This window comes from Cygnus olor, chromosome 19 (assembly GCF_009769625.2).
Source record: "Cygnus olor isolate bCygOlo1 chromosome 19, bCygOlo1.pri.v2, whole genome shotgun sequence".
Taxonomy (NCBI): domain Eukaryota; kingdom Metazoa; phylum Chordata; class Aves; order Anseriformes; family Anatidae; genus Cygnus; species Cygnus olor.
The window spans coordinates 5,514,701-5,537,555 of record NC_049187.1 but is presented as its reverse complement, the minus strand read 5'-3'; the positions used below and the strand labels follow the sequence as shown (position 1 = coordinate 5,537,555).

Here is a 22,855-nt window from a genome sequence, read left to right as displayed (position 1 = left end):
GGGGACCCCCAGCCCCGAGGCGCCGCAGGGGGCAGAGGCACGAGGGGAGCATAAAAGTTTATTGTGTGCAGGACCCGAGCTATGTACACGTATTTACAGGACGGGACCGAGTATGTACAGCAGGGACCGGCCGTCCCTCGCGCGTCTGTACAGCGAGGCGCGGCCGTGAAAACGTCTTTACACAGGGCACCGAGGGGATCGAGGGGTGGAAGGAGAGGAAGCCGAAGGGCGAGGTGACGGACACCACGCGGTCACGGGCGCTGGACTGCCCGGGCGCTGTCCCCGTCCCTGCAACGGCTGCAGGATCCCCGGCCAGAGGTGGGTGGCAGGTGGGATGTGGCTGCGGTGGCTCCTCTCTGTCCCCAGATTGCCAATCCGCACCCCCCCCCGCGGAGGGGCTCCGCAGCGCACGGCGCGGGTTACAGCTCGCTGAAGCGCACCGCCGGCTCCAGCTTGTGGGACAGGGCGGTGAGGACTTTGTCGAACTTCTCGTAGCGCTCGGCCTGGCTGCTCTCGGCCCCGCGGCTGCCCCACAGCAGCCGCAGCTGGAACTCGGTGCTGAAGACCTCCAGCAGCTCCGCTCGGCCCTGGAAACCTGCAGGGAACGGAGGGTCAGCGCCACGGGTGCGGGACGGGGACCCCGCGCCTGCAGGACGCACCATCCAGCGCTGGGACGGCAGCAGAGGTTGAGGGGCTGTCCCCGTCCCCCCTCGCTTACCCTGCAGCTTCACCTCGGCGTTGGTGTGGTACAGCCCGCCGTGGTGGGCCACCATCCGCGCCGCCTCCAGGTGGGCCATGACCACCTCCACGCCGTTGTCCGTGGTCTCCCAGGGCTCGGGGTTGTCCACCAGAGCGTCGTCCCGCTCCAGGAGGGTCACCAGGGGCATGACGTGGGGAAAGGTGGTGTTGGTCAGCGGCGGGCCTTCTGCGGAGAGAGGTGCCCTGAGCCTCTCTGGCAGGCTCGGTGGCCCCATGTCCTCCTCGTCCCCCTCCCCACCCGCCTTGGCCCCGTGCAGCGCTCCCACGACCACACAGCCCTACAACGCCCCGGGCTGCCACCGTGCCCATGGGAGAGGTTTTCTGGCTCAGCTGCGGCACAGATGCGGCTGTGGCTCTGAGGATGGCTCTGCCCGGGGCCATCACCTCCTCCAGCACCAGCCAGGCTCTTTCTGCTTGTGCCCAGGAGAGGAGCGCTGCTGTCCCCGCTCTGGCGGCCTCTGAGAGTCCCAGGGCTGCAGCGAGGAGCGGGTGTGCAGGCCTGGGGCTCTGTGTGTTGGAGAGATGAGGCTTTTCATCCTCCCTGCCTCAGACCAGCTGGTGTCCCCTCGCCTTGGCACGCACTGCCATGCAAGCGCAAGGGTTTGGCTCGGCCAAGCTGCGTTTGTGCCCAGCCACTGGTTTTATTTAGTTATGAAATGCTTCCTTGGGAAGGAAGGGGCAGCTGAGGCCAAGCGGGCCCGGCCAGGTGCCGGGGCTGCGCAGCGGGCAGGAGGGAAGTGTCTGGCGCTGCTGGGAGAGGGACGCAGCTCTCACACACGTCCCCTCCGCGAGGCCGTGCCCAGCTGACCCAGGAAGGAGCAGGCGGATGGGATGGGAGCTGCTCTCGTTACCTTTCCCCTCGTTCAGGCTCTTCAGGAACGGCTTCAGCTTCTTTTCGTAGAGGATCGCGCCCTCCGTGTGCCGCTGCCGCAGCACCATCCAGGTCTGCTCCAGCCGCGCGATCTGAAAGGGGATGGAAGTGCTGGGGGATGGAAGTGCTGGGGAGCACAGCCCCAGCACCGAGCCCCAGCCCGCGGGATGCTCCCGAGGTCAGCCTGGCCCCGGCACGACGGCCCCAGCCTCGCCTGCAGCCTCGCAGCGCCTGCTGCTCCCCAAAACAGCCTCTGCTGCTGGCACTCGCCGCCAGAGGCTGCAGGGCCCTGCCCCGGCACTGGGCTCAGCGTTTCTTCCCCTGCCCTGCCCCAGGACAGCAGCTTCCCTGCGCTGCAGCGGCCTTGAAGATGAGATGCAGGGAGGGGGCAGCCCTTCCACCTCCTTTGTGCAGGCAGGAAGCAAGACTTCCCAGCTGGGCTTGATTTAAAATTGAATTTTAATCTCCTTTCATCTTCCAAAGGGAGCAGTGCGGCCTGGAGACGCTGCTGCCACGGCCTTGAGACTGATTTGTATTGTACCGGAGGGCAGATTCATTTCCTCTCAGGAACAGAGCCCAGCGCAAAACAAAAAGCCCAACCACCGAAAAAAAACAATCGCATCCCGGCGGGACCGGGCTGTCTGCTCGGCGGAGGGGACGGCTCTTTCCCTTCCCTGCTTACACCCCAGCGGATGTGGCCCCGTGCCGCTGCTGGGGCATTGTCCCCGTTCCCCCACGGGTGGGCCACCGGGGAGGCGGCTGGGGAGAAAGGGCCGAGCCCGGGCCACGAGGACGGAGGCGGCGTCCCCGTACCTGTGTCATTTCCAGGGCGTTCATCACAGCCGCGAAGCTGAACATGTTCCCCATGGTGCTCTTCAGCTCGGCCGCCAGCTGGATGGTTTTGTGCAGCAGGGCCGCCCGCTCCTCCGTGCTGCCCGTGCAGCCCAGGATGTCCACGGCGATCATGATGGACATGGTGTGGAACCTGCCGCGGGGCGAGAGGCAGAGCACGGGGCTCAGCACGGGGACGAGGCGCTGGGGATGCTCCTGCCGCTGTCCCGGCAGAGCTCGGCACCCCCAGAGGTGCCGTGTCCCCCCCGTGCCACCCCCGGGGAGCGGGGCTGCCACCCCGTGCCGTACCGTTCCAGCAGGTCGAGCCGGAGCTGGTGGCCGTGGGGCAGGGTGAGCAGCTCCATGCCAGAGCTCACCCCCATGAGCCGCTGCGTCTCTGCAGTTACGCCCAGTATCCGAGCGACCTGGCAAGAAAGGCGAGAGGCGATTAGACCTTTGTTAATTGAGGAGAGGCTGGGCGGCCTCGGGCAGCTCTTCGCTGCCACCCGGCCTCCGTCTGCCCCAGCTGGTGCGGGGAGGCAGAGCCGAGCTGGGACGCTCGGATTTTCGGGGATGCTGCAGTGCAGGGGGATGCTCTGCTCCCCTGGAGCAAAGGGAGGGTAGCGGCGCCCGTCCCTCCCGCCTGGCCCCGGCCGTACCACGCAGTCCACTTTGGTGATGTGTTTGGCGAGCGTCTTCGCGTCCACCTCCGCCAGCAGCTCCTTGACCTTCTTGAGCACGGCCATCTCCAGGGGCTTGTTCTCCAGGGGGATGAGCAGGGACTGGAAGGCGGCAGGGTTGAAGGAGGAGCTCATCTCCATGGTGGGGGGCACAAAGGCCACGAAGTCCCGCTCTCCTTTCAGCCTCTGCCCTGCCTCTGCCTCCCCGGAGCCGTTCTCCACAGTCCCTCTCTGTCCTTCCTCCACCTTTAGCCTCTCCACGTAGCTCTTTGCTGGCTTGGTGTCATGAGCCGGCCGCTCCCTGCCGACGGGCGAGGTGGGGTGCAGCTGGCAGTAGTGCCCCGTGTCCGGGTCGCTGTAGCTGTTCACGGAGGGAGAGGGGGAGGCACGAGCGTAGCCGTGGCAGGGAGTGGAGTGGGTGCTGTGGGCAGGGTCCGGGAGAGGTTTGCTGTTGCTCCCCGGGCACAGCTGGGGCTCGCTGGACCTTCTGATGACCGGGGAGGCCGGGGTGATCCCGGCCGCTTGGCAGGTGTGCGGCTTTAGCCGTGTAACTGCGGGGAGCAGGAGAGAACCTGTTAGCAGAGCTTGGAGGTGTACACGCACCGAGAACGCCGCAGCCTGGGGTTGGGGAGCTCAGGGAAAGCCCCTGCGGCCCCAGTGGTGCCGCGACAGGACCCAGCCGGTCCCAGGAGAGCTGCATGGCCGCACTGCGGTCAGCTCCACGCCCAGGGGCTTGTCTTTACAGCCAGCTCCGTCCCCCTCCCCACATCCCTGCGTCATGCCAGTGCTGAGCTCAGCCCGAGCCGTGTCCCCGCTGTCCCCAGGCCATGCCTACCCGTGCTGTAGGCGGGCGACGTGGGGTTCTCTGAGATGGGGGACATCGGGGCGTGCAGGTCCTGGATCTGGTCCACGCTGACGGCGCAGTTGCGGATGATGTCCCTGTGGTGCGGCAGGGACACGCTGGGGAGGGGGCAGGCGGAGCGTTAGTCTGGCACTTGGGCGAGGGCAGAGGGGCTGGGACAAGGATTCAAACCCCCCCCCGGCACTGCCCCCTTCCACTACCACCAGCAACAAGCGGAACCCTAACGAGCTCAGCTGGAGCCGTGAGCTGGGAACAGCAGGGGACCTATATAAAGCGGAGGCAGCTCTGCTGCAAGGAGGCTGGTGCTGGGGGAAAGGAGCAGGGCTTGGCTCCGCTGCACCCCGGGGTGCTGGGGAAGGGGTCTGGTAAGAAGCAGTGGGACAGTTTTCTAGTGCTGTGGTGCCTGGCTGCGAGGCGTGATGTTTTCCTGATGCTGGGTGTGTTTTTCTGCCTGAGAGCCGCGCGGTGGTCAGGTGAGCTCTCTCTCTCGCAATGGTTGGGGGAGGTAAGAGTGCCTGGAGGCTGGACTCGGGGCCCAGCTGGCTCACACGAGAGCAGAGAGGTGCTGCGGGCTGTGGCGCACACGCTCCCGTAGCACACCAGGAGGTCCTGTGGGGCAGCGGTCACAGCCTGACGCGTGCCGTGTGAGTCAGCGGTGTTGCAAGAGGTGCTGTGGCTGTGGTGGGCTGAGCGAGGGGGGTGTTGCAGGGAGGCAGGGCAGCTGTCCTCCCCGCGGCGTGCCTGGCCTCGAGCACCACGCGTCTGCGATGGGAGGAGGACAGGTGAGCAGCAGCGGTGGTGGGACGTTTGGGGAAACGTGAGTGGTGAGGAAAGGCATTTCCAGAAGAGCCCAGACCCGTCAGCATACGCTCTCCTGGAAGCCTGGCTGTTTCCCTCTTCCCTGCAGTAACGGTTGGTTGTCTGCTTTCTGCTGGCGTGCTCCCACCCTGCCCTCGGGCTGAGAAGGTCGGGGTGCGAGAAGGCAGCTTGGCTCTAAGGCACGCTGGGGGACAGGCTGTGCCTGCTGGGGGTGCAGGAGTGGAGGCAGGTCCCTTGGGCTCTGCGTGGGGATCTGTGTGTGTGTGCCCTGCCTTCCCGGGCAGGGTCTGGGCACCCCGAGGCTGCCAAAAGAAAGCCTTGTGAAGGAAATCTCCACCCCTCCTGAGAAGCCCAGGTACTGCAAGGTTTAGTGTGAGCAGGGCAGCCTTGCAGGGCCGTGCAGACCCCTGCCAGCGCAGCTCCATCATCTCCTCTTGGCAACTCCTTGCAAATGCCCCCGTGGAAAGGGCTCTAAAACAAAAAGAGCCTCCAGAAACGAACCAACAGATGCCCTTGTGGTGGCTGCGGTGGCTTAGCACTGCTGGCAGCTGGCCCAGGGGAATATCCCAGCTTCAGCTGGGTGCTGGTTCCTCCTCCCGGGCATCCGCTGGTCCCTGCCTGCGTTGGGGCAGTTCCCAAACCCTGCACCTGCCTTGTCCCCAGGGGCTGATCCCCTGCCCAGGCAGCACAAGGCCCCGCACTCACCTGGTGGGACACCCCTCGGCCCTGGTGATCTTGTCGGCCGTCAGGCCGTCCGTCATGGTGATGCTCCTCCTCTTGATGTGCCCCCCTTTCTGGGCGGCTGGGCTGTGGGGCGCCCCGTGCTTCCCGTTGGCGAGCCCATAGCTGGCTTCCAGGTAGCGCAGGGGGAAGGTGCGGTTGATGGGGCAGTAGACGATGGCACCGCTCTGCTCGGAGATGGCCTTGCGGTTGCCCACGTAGAAGCGGACGAGGGCGGGCACGTTGTCGAAGCTCTCCTGCTCGAAGAGGTACTGGACGCGGGTGTGGCCGTCGCTGGACTTCACCGTCGCCTTGTTGATCTTGAAGTGCAGGGGCTCGTTGCGCCAGCGGCACGTCAGCACGTAGTCGCCCAGGCTGGTGAGCGAGTCGCGGATGAGGAAGTCGCCGTTCCTCTGCACGAGGCTCTCCGAGACCTGGCAGGGGATGAGGCAGCGGCTCAGGCACAACCCCGCTGGGTGAACCAGGGGGGCAGGCGTGGATGCTCCCCCATGGTTTTACCCCGGGGCATCGGCTCATTCCCCTCACCCCCTGCTCTGGGTTTCAGGAGGGCGTTCCCCACAAAACCAGGCAGCTTGGGGCTAGCGAAGCCTTTGCCTGGTGGCTCTGCGTGGCCTGGGGGCGCTGGGAGCTGCCCGCCCTCCCCGTCCTCACCTCCCGGGGGATGCGGCCGTGGTACCAGGCGTGGCTGCGCAGGTCGCTGCTGCTCAGCTTCAGCTCCTCTTCCAGCTCCTTGTGAAGCTTCTCCGGTGACGAGTCGAGGATGTATTTCTCCTTGGAGAACTGTACGGGAAGGAGAGAGAGAATGTCAGGCAGGGCCCTCGCTGCACGCGTGGCAGCTGCTCCCCTGGCGGGTGTGCGTGCGTGGGGTAAGGTGGTCAGGTCCTGCCACCGGGAGCACTTCAGGGGTCTCCTGGTGGCGTGTCCCCGTTGTGCCTGACCAGGCTGTCCCTCTGCCCCAGCTGGGAGCTGAGTGTGGCTGGGCAGGCCCTGCCCCAGCTCCCTGCTGGCACATCTCCAGGGCATTTCACCGTGGGAAATGCTTCTCCAGGAGGAAACCCACGTTGTTCTTCCTCCTGCAGACAGCCGCTGTGATTTCCCCTCTCCAAAGGGTTAACTCGGCTGTGTTTAGCCTGACGGTGTCATGAATAGTAATGATAAATGTAAAGGGAACCTTCTGCATCGAAATGAGCTTTTACCAGCACTGGAGCACCTGAGCCCGGAGGATGCAATTTGCCTCCTCCCTTCCCCAGGGAGATGAGGATGGCGTCACCTCTCCCTCGGCTGCGGCCGCGCTCCCTGCCCGCCACCACGGCAGGAGCATTCCCCGAGGGCAGCCCCGGCCACCAGCGGGGCTCCTGCTCGCTTGGGGTTCACAAGATCGCCCTATCATGGACAGGGGAAAGAGGGGGACGTGCGTGCCACCAGCCCAGGGCAGCTTGGACGGGGTTAGTGGGGTGCCCGAGCGCTGCAGGCTGCCCTGCTCCTTGGCTCCGCGGTGCCTGTTAGGGCAGGGCGCTGCTGGCGCCGGGGAGGACAGGCACGGGCTTGAAGCCGGTGCCCGATGGCACCGCTCTGGCACTGCTGCGGCGGTGCCGTGCTGCTCCTGGACCTGCTCAGAGCCGACCCTTTGCCAGCACCGGGTTCTGCGCCCCGAGCTGCCTCCCCCTGCTCTTCCCGTGGTTGTGAGCAGGGGAAGGCGTGGAGAGCAGCACCGTGCTCCCACCCTGTACCCGCTGTTCCAGGACTCTGCCGAGTCCCTCAGCAGGTTTTGTCCCTTCTGTCCCACGCCTCAAGGCAGCCTGGGGGAGCTGCTCCGTTCCCTGGTGTAGCTGCGCGTATCAGCCAAACGGGGGGCAGCAGTCCTGCCCCAGGGACGCGGCTCCAGCCCGGGGAGGTGGGAGGAGGCTGGGAAGGAGCCGTGCGACGGCCCGAGCTCTTCAGGGCTTGCCCTCACCAGCCTCGACCTGCCTCTGTTCCTCCCGTTCTAGCTCCGAATGATTAAAACGGTGCTGGGGCGGCGGAAGCAGCCCGTGGAGGTGTTAGGGACGAACTGGTGCGTGCTCCTCTGCCCTCCGTCCCCATCTCCAGGGAGGGTCCTGCTTGCTGGAGCCGCAGGGACCCGACCAGGAGACACGGGGGTCACATCCTCCTCAACGAGTGTCGCGGGGTGCTGAGCACCTCTGCTGCCCCGGGGCCCTCGTGGAGACAAAGCCTCCCGGTGCTGCTGAGCCCTATTAAAAATAAATGGTAGCCGGCGGGGCTCCGAGGTCCGGCTGCCTCCCGGGGGACCGAGGCCGAAGCAGATGTCGTTCCTATGACAACTTCTCCTCTGCCGCCGAGCAGCCCTCGCTCAGCACCCGTGGCCGGGGGTGCCCCTGTGCTCAGCACCTCCCCGCGGCGCTCGGGGCTGAGCTGGGAGCGGTTTGGGGCTGGTGCTATCCCCTGCCGCCCCGAGAGAAGGGATTAGCAGTTCCCTGCTCTGTCCTACATCTGGGTTTTCCCCCAAATCCTCCCCATGCAAAAGCGCAGGATAACGAACGCAAACCCAGCTGAGCAGTGCCCAGCGTCTCCAAGCCCGGATTTGGGCAGCAGCCGGCTGGCATCCGTGCCAGGAGCCAGGTGCTAAGCTAGCACAGAGGCGCGGGAGGCTTTGCATCTTGCAGACGGGGGAGCGAGGGCGGCCGCGAGCGCAGGGAGCCTCCTCCAGCCACGTGGAGGGCACCATCCCTTCGGCCGCTCGGCGGGGCGGCGCGGTCCCACCTGGCTTGCACGGCCACCAAAAAGCCACCGCCTGCAGCCAGGGTGGCAGCAGCAGTCTGATGCGCGGGGAGGAAGCCCTTTCCTTTGGTGCGATGCGGCTCTGGGGACCGGTCCTCGCGCTTTGAATTGGCTTTATTCTGCTCCGCTCGGTAGCGTGTCTCGCAGGAGGCTGATGGGCTGCCAGCTGGCCGGGCGCCGGCAAGGCACAGCAAGGCGGCCCCGGCCGGCCCGGAGCTGTCGGCAGCGTGTAAACGGATGTCTGAGTGCCGAGCTGAAAAGGGCACCGCTTGACGCTCTCAGCTGTGCCAAAAGGACATCAAAAGATGTTCGGCCCGATGTGAGGGCTCGCGTGCTAGAGGGCTGGCTGCGGAGAGAAGCCTGGACTTCCACTAACGCCCAGCTCGGGCGCGTGGTGCTGGCCTCCTGCTCGGAGCGCCCCGACGCCTCTTCCCGCTGAGGGGGAAGAAACGGGGCTGAGAGCGGTTCCCCAAACCAGCCGCACCAGACAAACCAGCTCAGGAGCTGCCAGAGATGATGCCAAGCTCTGCCTGAGGAATCCCAAGCAGCAGCCAACGTGGTTTGGCTGGAGAAAGGAGAGCTCCTCTGTCACGTTCGGCACCCAGACAGGCTGTTTCACGGTCCTGGGGCTGCGGGATCCTCCGGAGCAGCCGTGCAGTGGGGGCAGTGCTCACCAGAAGGGGATTCCCTGGGCTCTCCATCCCTGCTCACTTCCTTGACTCTACCTGCTGCTTTCTTGGCAGAGGGAAGCGTCTTTGGTCCCAGCTGCTGGGCAGGGACTGGAATTGGCAGCCAAAGGGCGAGATCTGGGGGGACGGAGGGTGCTGACAGCTGTGGTCTGTGTAAAACAGCGGCTGTTGCTCTGCCTGGTGCAAGGAGAGCTTCAAAGGCTGGCATTTGGCTTTCTCTCCTCGCAGAGGTACTCTTACGAAACAGGAGTGACTTGCAGCCTGCTTTCCAGCTCCCCCCTCCCAAACCCGAAGGAGCCGCAGCTGAACATGAAGTCAGCCTGGAAAGCGAGGTGTGCGGCACCCACCCCGCCCCGCGATAACATCTCCTGGCTAACCTCAGGGCACAAAGCACAGCTGCTCTCCCTCTCCATCTCCTGCTGCGTGCCCCACGTTGGGACCCTCACTGGGGAAATCCCAGCCCCTGCTGCAGCTCTTTCACCCCAGCTCCTGCTGCTGGAGCAGATGTGGGGCCTGGGAAGCACAAGTGGGAGAGAATGGAGTAAGGAGCCACTTGGAGCAGGTGCATGGGGAAAGCCCCAGGATCACCAGAGTCCCTCTGTTCCCCACTTAGCTCTGTACCTGGCAATGGGCTGCTTCACAGTGGAGTATTTCAGAGCAAACATCCTTGCTGAGACAGCCAACGCCATGGCAAACCCAAGAATTGCTCCGCTTGCCTGGTGCAGGGCTGCTGCATGACCTCCCCGTGTGCCTGAGAACGGCCGGTCCATCCTGAGTGACCATGACGGGGGAAAAATCCCACTGCAAACACTCCCAGGTTGTCATGGGCTTGCTCCTCACCCACGTACCCTGGTGTGAACCAGGTGGTCTTGCTGATCTTGATGCCCATATGGAAAAGAACCCGTTTGTCTCTCTGTATCGTCTCGCAATGACTCTGGGCATCCAAATGGCCTCTCGGGATCTTTGCCCTGGCACTCACAGCCTTTCTTAGGAGTGCTCCTGGCCACCCAAAGGGTCTCCTCTCTCGTCTGTGCTCCTTTGTGGCAGCTCTGGAGCAATTACGCCTGGCTGGCAGGGGTGGGGAGCAGCTGGGGGGTGCTGGCTGGGAACATCTGGGTGCCGTAAGGTGGGTCAAGTGCCCCGGGTTGCGCTGTGGGGTGGCGGAGCGCGCCGCTGCCCTGGGGGAGCAGGTCTCCGGCGCAGCGACGGGGCGTGCGTGTACGCACATTTCCATCCATCTATATATTACTTATCTCACTCTGAGACGGCGGTGGCCGCTGCTGCTGCATCCCTTTTCGGAGCTGCTATTGGCCAGAAATGATGTCAGTGCTTCCCAGGCTGGGTGCACTGCCATTGGCGGTGAGCAGGGATGCGGCTGTCAGCTGGAAGCGCTCCAGTCATTCATGGGGACTTCAGTGTGTGTTTGCTGGGCACACTTGGACACAAATAGACGGTGAAAGATCTGGCAGAGCCAGGTGAGCACTCAGGGCTTCGCTTTTAACTCTTTCCGGGGCTGGGATGGAGTGCCCTTCATCCCCTCCCGCATCCCAGGCACCCACCTGTCTCTCCCTTGTTCTGGCAGCAGCTCGCTGCGATGCTCAGCCCCAGGACTGCTGCGTTAGGGCACGTCCCCCGGTGCTGCTCGGTGGCTTTTGGACAGCCAGAAGAAGCTCTACTGCTTTTTCTCTCTTCGCCCCCACTAGCAATCAAAATCCCTGGCTTTGCACTGAGATCAGCAGCAATCATGACAAGACTTGAAATGCTTCCTCTGGGCTCTGTCTTACCCAGCATAATCTCTACAGCTCGGCACCTACCTCCCCGAGCAGGAGTACTGGATAAGACTGCCAGCTCTCTTGGCTGCCAGCTCCAGGCGCTTCTCACCCTTTTTAACTTGCAGCATGCCGGTAGCTCTTGCTTCAGATCAGAGCCTGCTTGGCTCTTGCAATCCTCAGCACCTTTGCTCAGCGTTCTCCCTAAGCAGGTAAATGAGGGAACCGGTTTCTGGTGCTTTGCCCCTCCTCAGCCTGTGCAAATGCCGGAGTCCAAAAATAGGACACCTCGCCTTATGCCAGCGGTGGAAGTGCCACAGGACAGGTGAGAGATGGAGCCCAGCTTTCTGTAGCCACCACGGCCGAGCCTGTGCAGCGCAGCACATGCAGAGACCCAGGCCGGAGAGCTGCGGGTCCGTCTGGGCTCCGTCTCTCCTCGGTGCTTAGCGGACGCTCCCGGAGCACCTTTGGAGACGTGCTGCGTCTCGGAGGAAGCCAAACGCTCCCCTCCACGAGGTCTCCTGCAGGCAAGGGCTCCCTTCAGCGATGCTGGTGCTCGGGGTCCCCCTGACAGAAGTGCTGCTCCGGGGCTTCGGCTTCAGCTCCGAGCTACACCCGGCGTCCGGAGGGGATGCTGGGGGCAGCGCTGGAGCCGAAACCAAAGCACCTGAGCGGGGAAGCGCCGGAGGCTGAGGACACCAGGGCTCTCACGGGAGGCTCGAAACCTCACGTGAGCCGTGCGGAGCCCCACGAAGGGCCGGCGAGCGGCCGCAAGGTCAGCGCCGTCCCCCCGAAGCCCCCCTCAACCCCGCAGCCGCCTGCGGCCGGGCAGCGCGACCTTTCCCCGGGCACCCCGGGGGACCTGGCCGAGGGGATCCCGGCCACCCCCCGCCTTCGTTGTCCCCGCCGCCCGGCTCACCTGGACCTGCATGAAGGAGCCGCGGTAGAAGCAGCAGGCGGCCGCCGACAGGGCGCTCCACAGGCTGCAGCGCTCCGTCATGGCGCGGCGCGGCGAGCCCGGTCCGGGCTGACCCGGCCCGGCCCGGCCCGGCCCCGGGCTGCACCTCCGCTGCCACCGCCGCCGCCGGGCTTCAATTTCAGCCGCTTCCCCGATTACCTCATCCCTTGTCGGCAACGGGAGGCGGCACCGAGGCGGCAGCTCCGCCCCGGCCCGCCCCGCCGGGACCCGGGGCCGCCACAGCGGCCCTCAGCGGCACGGGGACCGGTGGTGCTGAGGGGGAGCGGCGTCCCCGGAGCCCCTGAGGGGAGCCGGGCTTACTGAGGGGAGACGGTGGCCCTCAGGGGATCCAGCTCCGATCAGCCATGTCCTGAGGGGAGCTGGTGGCCCTGAGGGGGGCCGGTGTTCCTGTAGGGATCCAGCCCCACCATGTCATGAGGGAAACTGGGTCTTCTGAGGGGAGCCAGCATCCCTGAGGGGATCGGGCAGCCCCGACCAGCCATGTCCTGAGGGGAGCCAGTGTTTCTGAGGGGATCCAGCCCCACCATGTCCTGAGGGGAGCAGGGTCTTCTGAGGAAATTGGGCAGCCCCGATCAGCCGTGTCCTGAGGGGAACCAGTGTCCCTGAGGGGATTCAGCCCCACCATGTCCTTAGGGGAGCTGGGTTTTCTGAGGGGAACCAGTGTCCCTGAAGGGAGCTGGCACCCCCCAAGCTCCCCCATACCCTGAGGGGTTCCCCTAAGGGAGCTGGCACCCCTCATCTCCTCACCCTAACCTGCCTGCCCTCCCCAGCGACACATGGGGTCAGGGACAGCCTCGGTCCCTCCTTTACCTCACCCTCATCCCTCCTCACCCTACCCGTCCTGGTGCCGTCCTTTCTGGGGAAGACGCCGGTTCCTGCCCCACGTGGAGGCAGTCGGCTGCCTGCTTCCCACGTAGGCTGTCTCCAAGTTGCGTTTAATTAAGGCTCCGCTTCGGTTTAATTAAGGCTGCGGTTTCACAGAACGGGATGCACGAGGCGGCACTGATGGCTCCAAGCCGTGTGCCAGCCCTGCAGCCCCCTGTCACTGCAGTCCCCTGCTGCTCCACAAACCAGCCCTGGGGGATCAGGTCCCGTGTCCCCGCTGTCCTCTTTGCTTGTCTCAGCAGGGACCAGGGTGATGGGAGCCTCTGTGGGAGCGGACCTGGGGGACACAGGACCTGGGGTGCTGGCACAGTGCTCCCATCCCTTCATGCTGCTGCGCTGCCCTCGCCCCAGAGCCGATCTCCATCGGCGATGTCCCCTGCCACGCAGCTTTGCTGCCCAGCTTTCCCTGAACAGCTGCGCTTCCCGCAACTAACGACAGAAATGGACAGAGATTTACGAGGCTGTGCACAGGGCAGGGAGCCTGCACGAGGGGACATGACAGTAAATCCTGTGCTGTTGCTCTCCGGGCAGTAAGGCCTAAGGAAGGAAGGAAGAAGGAATAATCCTTGCTCCCAGCGGAGAATAACTCCAGTTAGCGAGAGCCGTCCTCAAAGCGCGTCCCTGTCCGAAGATGCCTCCTGGTGCGCCTCTGCTCAGCGACGCTGCGAGCTCAGAGGTGTTCCTGCTGTCACCCGCACGGCCTCTCTGCTAATTAATTCAGACGAGCCCCTCGCATCCCCAGGCAAGGAGGAAGCATGCAGGGCTGATGAGATACAGGTCTCCAGAGCGGCTCCTCCACACAGAACAAAGAGCTCGAACACGCTTGCTGGGCCCGCGCTCTGCCCCTTCTATTGTAGGGGAGAGATGAGCCGGGAGGGTAGCGCCTGGTTTTAGGATGGGGCTGAGCAGCAGAAGGAGGAGGGCAGAGCATAGGGTGCAGGGTGGCGGGTGCCCCCGCACCCATAGGTGCCTGCAGCCCTAGCGGGAGTGTGGGCGCTCCTCTCCCCTCGCAAGGGGCCGAGGGACAGAACAGATGGCAGCACGTGGGGAGACGCCGCTCTGCAAGGATCCGAGGGTGAATCACACGCCGGCAAAGGCTTCTCCTCCGCAGAGGGCTCGGCTGCTTCCCTCCTGCGGCGGATCCAAGGCTCTCCGCCGACGGAGCGAGCTGGAGCTGTGCCTGTGCTGCCCCTTCACAGGCGCGAAGGGAAGCTGAATCCCCCGTCCGCTCGCTCGCTGGGACGCACAGTCAGCTTTATTGGCAGCAGCTCCCCCAGGGTGTAACGGGGTTTTGCAGCTCCCTGCCTTCCCCTGTGCGAGGGCCAAACCTAGGCTGGGGCTGCCTGGCAAACCCCGCTGGGAGCTGAGCAAACAGGGATGAGGTGCAGATCCCCCAGGCAGTTTGGGAACATCAGCCCTTAGGCTATTATTAAAGTGTGTTAATTACCAAGAGCTTATTGACCCCGGCTGTCTGCCCCTCGCTAGCTCCTCGGTCTGGTGTTGCACCTCTAATCACCGCAGGTTTGGTGAGGTGAGCGTTGTTCCTGGCCAGTTTGGTGCTGAAGCCCAAGGGCTGATGTTTGTGCCCACCTGGGCATTGTGAGTACAGATCTGCCCCTGATCCGCCCTGAGCCTTTGTCTGTGAAGGCTTTGCAGCTCGTCCTCTCCCTCCTACATCCTCTCTCCTTCACCAGCACTTTTCCTCCTGTCCTTTCTCCACTCGCCCCTCTCTGCTCGTTTCCCTCCCAGCCACGAAGCAGGGAGCTCTTTGGGTGCCAGGTCCCAGCCTTGCTCCCAAGCGATGCCAGCACAGTGGCCAGCGGGCACCCAGCCACCCCGATCCCCGCAGGCTGCGGGGCTGAGCACCGCTGGGTGCTGAGCACCCCGTCCAGGCAGGGCTGTGGGCTCCCTGCCAGGCACGGTGCCTGCAGTCAGCCGGAGTGCCCCCAGCATCTCGGTCGCGCACACGCCAGCTAATTACTTATTTGACTAAAATAGCTGCTGTCGCCGCAGCCATCAGTTGCTTCCGTAGCTCACGGGAAGTGGTGTATAAATCATACACACTGCCCATGGGCTGCATCTGGACACCACGGGGACGAGTAAGAGCTAAAGGCCAAACAGATCAGGTTCGGCATCTGCCTGGACAGCGGGGAATTCTCCTGGCTTACCGAAAACGGCTTGATCCTACAGGCAAAGCCATACCCATTGCTCCACACCCGTGTTGTCTCAATCCATTAACTCACGAGCCATAAAATTTGCCCACCTCCAGGTGCACACACCGATAGAGCAAGGGAAAACACAGCAAGGCACCCGCTCCACCGCCGCGCTGCCCCCCCCCCCGCCCTGGCAGGACTGGTGCGTGCGGGCAGGAGCAGCCCTGTGCACCGCAGGAGCCTCACCGCTCCGTGCACATCGCACCGACAGCACGTTGAGCTCCCACCCGAGCAGCCAGTCTGCTCGTCCCGCGTTGCCAAAGGAAAGTAAGAGAGGAGGGAAGTCCCACCGGGGTGGTCGCAGTGCTGGGGGTCAAAAAGCCGTGTCTGGCCCCGTTGCCCAGAGGCTGCAGGCTGTCAGACCCAGCGGGGTGACCACCGCTGGGCGGAGCGGGGTCCAGCCAGCTCCCTCCAGAGCCCGTCGGTCGGTGCCAGCACAGTTCTCATTTCTGTGTCTGGCTGCGGCTGTCAGAAAGCCCCAAGTCCCAAAGATGAAGGCTCACTGCTCCGCTTACACCGCCCAAGCGGGGCCCTTCAAATCCCTACTCAACACCCAGTGGCATTTTGCAAGAGAAACACATCCCCATCAAGCAACTGCACTCAGGACGCTCCATCCCTCCTCAAACAGACTCCCTTTTGCCATCGCGTGGCAGCAAATCGCCCTCTGGGCAGGTTTTCAGTGCCCCAACCCCAAAACAGCCGGCACCCCACGGCCATCACCCTGCTCCTGCCCAGCGTGCCAGCAGCCTCCTGCAGGAGGGCCGGCTCTCCTCCAGAGCCAGGCGCCTCGCTAATGAATTTCTGGCCAGACATGAAGAGTCCTCAGGAATGTTAATAGTTTGCTGGAGGATAAGCAAGAGATTTGGAGAGATTTACACCGACTTTCATGTGACAGCCACGAAAAGTGGCTCAAACCCTTCCTTTCCTACGTGGGGGCGGAGGGAGGAGGCAGCCCCTGCGTCCGCGGCGCTCGCGAGTGATGGGGAGCGCGAAGCGCAGGCAGCTCCCAGGGGAGCAGCGGCGGGGGGACCGTGCACGGCTTGTGCCTCGCCTGCCGTGCTGTTTCTGGCAGGAAATGTCTTCCGAGGACAAAGAGAGGAGGTGGTGGGATGGGGGCGCAAAGCTGAGCACACGACCTGGCCGGCCCCGGGGCCGCTGTCCCCCCGCTGCCGCTGTCCCCTACCCAGGACAGGCTGCGCCCGCGCTCGGTGTCTTACCTTCACGTATTCGCTGCCGGACTCCAGGCCATTGTGGTGGCTAGAAGGAAAGGAGAAAAATAAAGATGTGTAAGTAAAGGGCAGCAAGTCGTGATGGCCAGGCTAAGGTGGTGGTGGCACAGCGGGGGTCTGTGCTCCACGAGGCTGTGGGTTTGGGGAGGCTCCAAGGGCCCCCGCGCCCGCTCCTGACCCAGAGCTTAGCCTCCCTAATGCGATCAGGGAAGAAAAGGGCCTTTTTTTTAAAGGATCTCTCCCCAAATCGGCTTGGGACCGTGTGAGCAGAGCTGGGGACAGCCAGCAGCCTGGCTGAGGTCCCCGTGGGTCATGGTGCTGGGGGTGCGTGCCAAAGTAGGGTCCCGTGCCCCGTGCCCTGGCAGGGCTGCGGTCCCACTGGGCGGTTTTTGGGACACACCGCCCGGCCGTTTCTGATTGTTTCTCTGCAGCTTTGTGCAAACCCACAGAAAGCAAACTGTCGCTGAAGCCAGGGTGATGTCGGGTCTGAGACTGCAGTAGAAGCTCCCCTTCTTCTTGGTGACATGTTCACTCTTGGCCCTACTGACAACCAACCCAACAGCCCTGAGACACAGCTGGGACACTTCTTTGCCATTCTTTCCTGGGGGACGCTGAATGCCCTTCTCCTTCCCGAGCACGTAGCACTGCTGTTAGTGCTTTTCGTTCCCTTGTGGGCTGAGGTGTTTGTCTGTAGGGGTGAGCCTGGTGGAATCGAGAGAGAGTTCGGGGGTAGAGAGGCCATAACAACTGAGCTGGGATGTGCGACCCTGAGCTCTCATCTTTCTGAATAAAATACAAAAATCCAGACTTCTTTAAGCAGAGCCCAGCACCCATCGCCTCCTAAATTCCAAGCTTCAGCACAGACGTCCCACTACCCACTGAGATCACCCTCCTGGGCACAGGGCTGTGGCCAGGGCAGGCGGCTGCAGCTAAGAAATAACCGAACCCGATGGCATCACAGCCCCGGGATGTCCCTTTCTGTCCGGGAGCCGCCCCGCTCCACCTAGCGCTTGCAGCCACCCGCGCTGCCACGGCTGGAGCCCGCCTGGCACTGGGTGCTGCTGGGGTCCTGCACACAGACCCCTTCCCAGGGGCCAAACCCTTCCTCTGTGGGCTCCCTCCTGGTTGAGGCCGGTGTCTGGTGGCTCAAAAATCAATCAGTCCAAAAATCAATCAATCAATCAATCAATCGGTCGAGCCCCCCGGGAGCTGCGGTGCCCGGCACCACGCGAATCCTGCTCCTTCCCCAAGCCCACCCTGCTGCAGCGGCTCGGAAGAGGAGAAGCAGAGTTGGAAACCAAGGAGGGGAAAAAGCTAGAGGAGCATTTCTGGGGGGGGGGGGGGGCGGGACACAGCTGCTTCGGGCAGCTGCGGGCTGCCTGCCCACCCTGGCGTTGCCTCTCCAGCCTGTTTGCCTTTCACACGGCCGCAGAGAGCGCCTGGTGCTGCGAGAGCCGTGAGAAAAACCGGCAGGAGGACGGGGGCCTCCGGGCAGGAAATCGGGAGCATGAGAGCAGCTGGGAGACGCTGCGAGGGCTGGCGGCGAGGGGGGGGGCCTCGTGCTGGGGACGGGCAGCAGCTGCGGCTGGGGGGGGGGGGGGGGAGGCCGGGGGCCGCAGCCCCCCTTGGCTCCACACATTCCTGGAGGAAACGGCATTTTTGGGGGCAGCCGAGCGCCTGGGAGAAATTCCAGGGCTGCCTTTGGAGCGCGGCCGCAGCCGGGCTGCTGGGACTCGGAGCTGCCGCTGGGGTTTCCGCAGGGTGCCTGAGCCTTTGGGGCTCCGAGAGGCAGCGCGGTGACACGCAGATGTGCCAGGCTCTGCGCTGGGGACCGCCGGGGCTGATGGCGTGGGTCCAGCCCCGATTTGGAGCCCAGGCTCCGCTCAGCTTTGTACACCGGGGCTGTGCACCAAGGGAGCCACGTTTGGGCACCCGGTGCCTCGGTTTCCCCTCCTTCGAGCCCCTCGGTGCCGGCCGGGTTTGTTGGTGCCGGCAGCGCCCTGCCCGCGCCCCGCGGGAAGCGGCATTTCCCGTGCTCGGAGGGAAGTCGAGTCACGTCCGCCCCGCGACCTGCCTGCAGGTCACCTCCCGTTAGTCACCGTGTCCCTGCCGCTGTCACCGCTGCTCCTGTGGGGCCACGGCACCGCCTGGCTCCGAGCAGCCCCGGGGCTGGGCGCTGCTGCGCTCCCTGTCCCAGCGATTCCCAAGGGGGCCCGACCCTGCAGGGAGCTTCTCGGGTGCGTGGGCAACCTCAGCCCGCCCCGCCTCGGGGGCCTGCGCTCAGTCAGGAGGCGCTGGAGATTCTCCAGGGGTGGAAAACATGACCAAGGGCCACGCTTGTCCCCTCCGTGGTCCCTTAGCACGGGCACTCCCTGTTCTGGGCAGCTGTCCCTGCCCACCCCCCCCTCCCCGTGTCCTGGCGGGGAAGGATTGTCCCTGTCCCCGAGGACGTGCGCAGGAGGAAGGGCTGGGGAGCGGCACTGCCCCGGTCCTGCTTCCGCCCGCCTGTCCCACAGCACAGCCCGGCCGTGGGGACGGCTCCGGCACTGCCTGGGGCACACGGCCGCTCCCCGAGCCCCGAGCAGGGCACAGAGGGGCAGCAACACCCCCGGTGCCAAGCCCTGCTCGGGTCACTCTTGTGCCTCAGTTTCCCCAGCAAACAGCACGGCCACGGTCATCATCGGTGCAGCCCCAGATGATGCACAAAGGCGTTTGGCGCTCGAGTTTTGGGGATCCAAGCCCCCGCTCCAGCACTCCCCAGAGCCGAGACGCACGGGTGACCAACGCGCGTCCCCACGCCGCTCGGCTCCCGCCCGCCCTGGTCTGGGGGCTGATTTCTGGGGAAAAGGGGGTGCCCTCCGCGGGGGCTCCGCGCTCGCCCGAGGATGTGGCAGCACTGCCTGCGCCGAGCCCCCAGCCCACCGAGCCCCGGGGCCGGCCGCAGCCCCCAGCCGCTGTGTCCCGGTGCTCTGTCCAACCGCGGTTTCGGCAGCCGCAGCCGATGCGCTCGCTCTTTCCATCAGCAAATGCCGGGGCCTTGGCGGCTCCGACAGCTCCGCGTCGAGGCTTTGTGCGCCCCGAGCAAAGCCCTTTCCCAGCCTCTCCCTCCCCATGCCCTGCGCCGTGCCGGGGTGGGGGGGCCAGATCCTTACCTGCCCTGCCCCAGGGTGGGAAACCTCCTGCCCACCGCTGTCATCGGCCCCGCGTGGCTCGGCGAGCGCCTCTGCTCCGGGACGGGGAGAAGCTCTGGAGGGTGCTCCCCTGCCTCGCTCTGAGCCGGGACGTGGGGCGCGGGCGGCGGCGGCGGACCCTCCTCCTTCCCGTCCCAGCCCTCCTCTGGCCCTCCCTTCGCGGCCGGCAGGAATGTGCAGCCGGTTCCCACCGCCAGCACGAATTCCTCTTCCTCGCCCCGCTCCTGGCACCACGTGAACCCCCCCCCCCCCCTCTCCAGGGTGAGCCCCGCGGCACCACGGCGGTGGTGCTGGGGGAAAAGGGGATTTGGGGCCGCCAGGGTGCAATATGGGAACCTGGGTCGGGGCTGGCATGACGGGACGTCGTTACGGGGGGAAATTTGGTGTCCTCTGGCAGTGCCCCCAGTCCCACACTGGGGATGTGTTTGACCCCTGTGCCCAGACACCCAGGTGACGGGCAAGGCTAAAAATCCCTCTCATCCATTTTGAGGTGAAAACCCTCTGAACAAGCCAATTCAGGACGGCCGAGGCCCCCAAACCCTGGAGAGGGGTTTAACAGGCAGGGGAAGGGATTGGGGCTGGGGTGTTTTTGGGATTGCCCCTGTGCCTGGACAGAGGCAGTGCTGCTCAGGAGGAGAAGGATGTCAGGGATGGAAGGGGAAGGAGGGACGGAGGGGGAGGCTCGGAGGACAGAGCCGCCTGCAGGACAAAGGGACACCCGGGTAAGGGGAGGCCGCGAGGTGTTTCCACCCCATCCGGAAACAGGAGGGAGCAGAAAGCCCACAGGAAACCTCGCTCCCGCAGAGCCTCCGAGCCAGGCCGTGGTGTGCTCGGGCAGCGCTGTCCCGCCGGCCAGGTGCATCCCGTGGGGACCCTGCTGCGTCCCAGCCCCTCGTCCCGCCTGGGGAGCACAAAGCGGGTCCTGCAGAGGGCAGAGCAGAGCTGATGGGGCCCTACCTGTCTGGGGAGCTCTCGCTGGGGCGCTCTTGCCCCTTTCCCAGCAGATCCCTGGTGGTGGTCTCCGTTCCTGGTGCAGGGCTGGGGGCTGGTCTGGGGCTCGGTGCCTCCGTCCTGGGGCAGGAGATGTTCCCTGCGGGCTCCTGGTCCACCCCGGCCATCGGTGCCGTCGGGGTGCCCGAGGGCAGAGCCTCTCCCTCCTCCTGCTCTGCTTTCCCAGAGGCTGAGAACGGGTCTGCGCCAGCGTCTGGGGTGCCAGGAGTCTTGGGGGACTCGGGGACGCTCACTGGGGTTGTGCTGGGCATCTTGTCCCTGGGGCTCCCTTTCTCCCGGCAGCTCTGGGTACTCCTGGCTTTGCCTGGGCTCTTCCCCACCTTGCCCGGGTTCTGCCTGGGCATGGTGCCCATGTGGCTGTACATGTCTGACGACCGGGCGTAGGGGCCGGGGCTCTTGGGCATGGTGTTGAGGTCATCCTGGGTGCTGCTGAAGGGCTCCTCCAGGAAGCCGTGGGGAGGCAGACCCCCTTCCCCTGACTCGGAAGAGCTGGGGGCCACGGCCCCGCGCCGCAGGGTGAAGGAACGGGGGATGCTGCTCAGGCTGCCGAAGCCTTTGAACTTGAAAAACTCTGGCAAGGAGAGAGGAGAGAGGAGAGAGGGGGAGATGAGGGGTGGGCACGGGCACCGCGCCGTGGTGCAGCCCGGTGTCAGCCCTGCTGCACTGCACACCGCTGGTCCCAGCGCAGCGTTATGAGTGTGTGGCCTGGGGCATATGCGATGCTGCTGGGGGGGCTCTCCAGGCTCTCCAGCTCTCCAGGCTGAGAGCCAGGACACGCTGCGTTTGCCCCAGAGGTCCCGGACTTGTGGATGTGCACCGTGTGCACGTCGTCACCAGCACAGAGCGGGATCCGGCCACCGGCTGGGCTCGCGCAGCAGCGCTGGCTGCGAGCAGGAGGCAGCCTCCTGCCTCCCCACTTCCTCGCTTAGCCCCTCGCAGCCTCACTGCAGCTCCCCGGAGCCACCTGCAAGCGCCGAGCGCTCAGCGGTTGCCGGAGGAGTATTTATAACCCTGGCGGGCGGCTCTGCGTTTCGCACCTCGGCGCTGTGTGCCACTGCAGTGCCTCCCCGGCTGCGTTGGTGCAAGGGTGGCTGCGCGCAGGGCAAACGGGGCTGCAGCCTCCCTGTTGCGCAGCAGAGCTGCGCTGGTGGAGCCTTGGTTTGCTGGGTGCTTGGGGGTTTTGCAATGCTTACATTATACGGTGGGGCCCTGCAAAGCCTCTTCCCCTCCGGCTTTGCCGAGGCAGGAAGCTGCTCGCTACAGTGGCACCGTGTAAGGAGCCTGGGTGCTGGGGGGGGCGCGGCCCTTGGACCCCACCTCCTGCACAGTCTGCAGGGTGCCCCCGCCACCAGAGGGGGCAAGGGGGCTGCAGCAACCCAGAACCGCTCCTGCAGAGCCAAAACCTTGCGGCCTGGACTCTGTTAACAACAATACTGCTTTGGGTTAAAGATCCCCTCGGTGTCTGAGCATCCTTTGCGTTCGGGGCTGCTGCGGGGTGGAAAAGCTGGGGACCTCCCCGATCTCCCTGCTTTCCACCACGATGGAAAATCCCAGCTCAGCCGGGGCCGTGGGAGATGGGTTTTGCCCAGCCCCTCGCACAGCTCCCAGGGGAGCGGAGGGGCTGGCCTCCCACCGCGCCGGCATCGGCACGTGGAGGCAGAGGAATGCGGAGAGCAGCAGCGAAGGCCAGCTCCTGCTCAGCGCGGGGCCGGCGATGTGCAGTCCGCTGGAGCCGCCTCCGAGGGCTTTGGGGAAAACCCGAGGTCTGTGAGAAAGAGCACAGCTCCCTCCCAGCGGGCACCACCGCTTCCTCTGCGCCCAGCTTCCAGCGCTTCGGCCCCGAGCGCAGCTCCATCAGTGCAGATTCACCCCCAGCCTCCATCCCAAATCGCTGCTGCAGGAGGACCTGGAGGGGTCCCGGACACCCCCAGCCGCAGGTTTCACCCCCAGCCACACAGCAGGTTGAACGCTCCTTGAAAGATGTGATTTGGGGAGCAGAAATCCCCAGTGGGGTGAGAGTGGGGTTCACCCCCATTGGGTGCACCCTGGCACCCAGTGCATGCAGACTGGTCCCAGTCCCAGTCCCAGCACCTGACCCATCAGCACCAGGGCTCGACCAGCCCTGGGGACGTAAAACCCCAGAGCCCCTCTCATCCCCAGTGAGTTTCCTGATGAAACCTCTTGCTTACGAGAGGTAACCGTGCTCGTGCATCCCTCCCTTCAGGGCCAGGCTGCCCAGGTGAGCACCCAGCGCCCGCTCTCGCCGTCCCCCGGTGACTTACTGAATTTCTTGAAGCCCCCTCGTTTCTGGCCCTCGGCCATGGCCATGCCGGGTGGAGGCTGCGGGGACCGGGAGGGACAAGTTTATAAACTTGAAGCCCGTCCCTGCCCGCTCCTCCCTTCCTGTCCCCCCCCTCCGCCTCTCACTTGCTCTCTTGATCACTCAGCGCTTCCTCCCTGCTGCTGTCATCTGCTCGCGTGGCAGACCGCTGTCCCCGCTGTCACCACTGAGCCCTGGTACCCGCTGACTGTGGTCCTTGATGTCCCC

At 64.9% G+C, this 22,855-nt stretch overlaps 1 protein-coding gene across 4 annotated transcripts; it reads right to left on the bottom strand.

The window, feature by feature from the left end:
• Positions 1 to 44: 44 nt before the first annotated feature.
• Positions 45 to 22,729, bottom strand: SH2D3C (SH2 domain containing 3C). 4 transcript variants are annotated; one of them, XM_040532044.1, is made up of 12 exons: positions 22,590 to 22,729; positions 20,254 to 20,878; positions 16,094 to 16,133; positions 6,215 to 6,343; positions 5,528 to 5,976; positions 3,977 to 4,101; positions 3,121 to 3,692; positions 2,771 to 2,886; positions 2,444 to 2,615; positions 1,611 to 1,722; positions 719 to 925; positions 45 to 595 (listed from the first exon to the last, which is right to left on the bottom strand). In XM_040532044.1, the coding sequence occupies exons 1-12, from the start codon at positions 22,633 to 22,635 to the stop codon at positions 420 to 422; spliced, it is 2,769 nt and encodes a 922-aa protein (XP_040387978.1). In that variant the 5' UTR covers positions 22,636 to 22,729; the 3' UTR covers positions 45 to 419. The 4 variants fall into 4 exon arrangements, with proteins under 4 accessions (XP_040387978.1, XP_040387977.1, XP_040387979.1 ...); XM_040532043.1 differs by having other exon boundaries at positions 2,771 to 3,692; positions 22,590 to 22,715; XM_040532045.1 differs by lacking the exons at positions 20,254 to 20,878; positions 22,590 to 22,729 and adding an exon at positions 19,258 to 19,770.
• Positions 22,730 to 22,855: the final 126 nt, after the last annotated feature.

Bases quoted from the DNA above. Each gene is read 5' to 3' on its own strand.
- SH2D3C (XM_040532043.1), bottom strand. From the start codon at position 22,635: ATGGCCATGGCCGAGGGCCAGAAACGAGGGGGCTTCAAGAAATTCA. The intron at 926-1,610 runs GTAACGAGAGCA...CTCTCTCCGCAG, and splicing joins GAGCCTGAACGAGGGGAAAG to AAGGCCCGCCGCTGACCAAC. The intron at 596-718 runs GTAAGCGAGGGG...CGTTCCCTGCAG, and splicing joins CGCCGAGGTGAAGCTGCAGG to GTTTCCAGGGCCGAGCGGAG.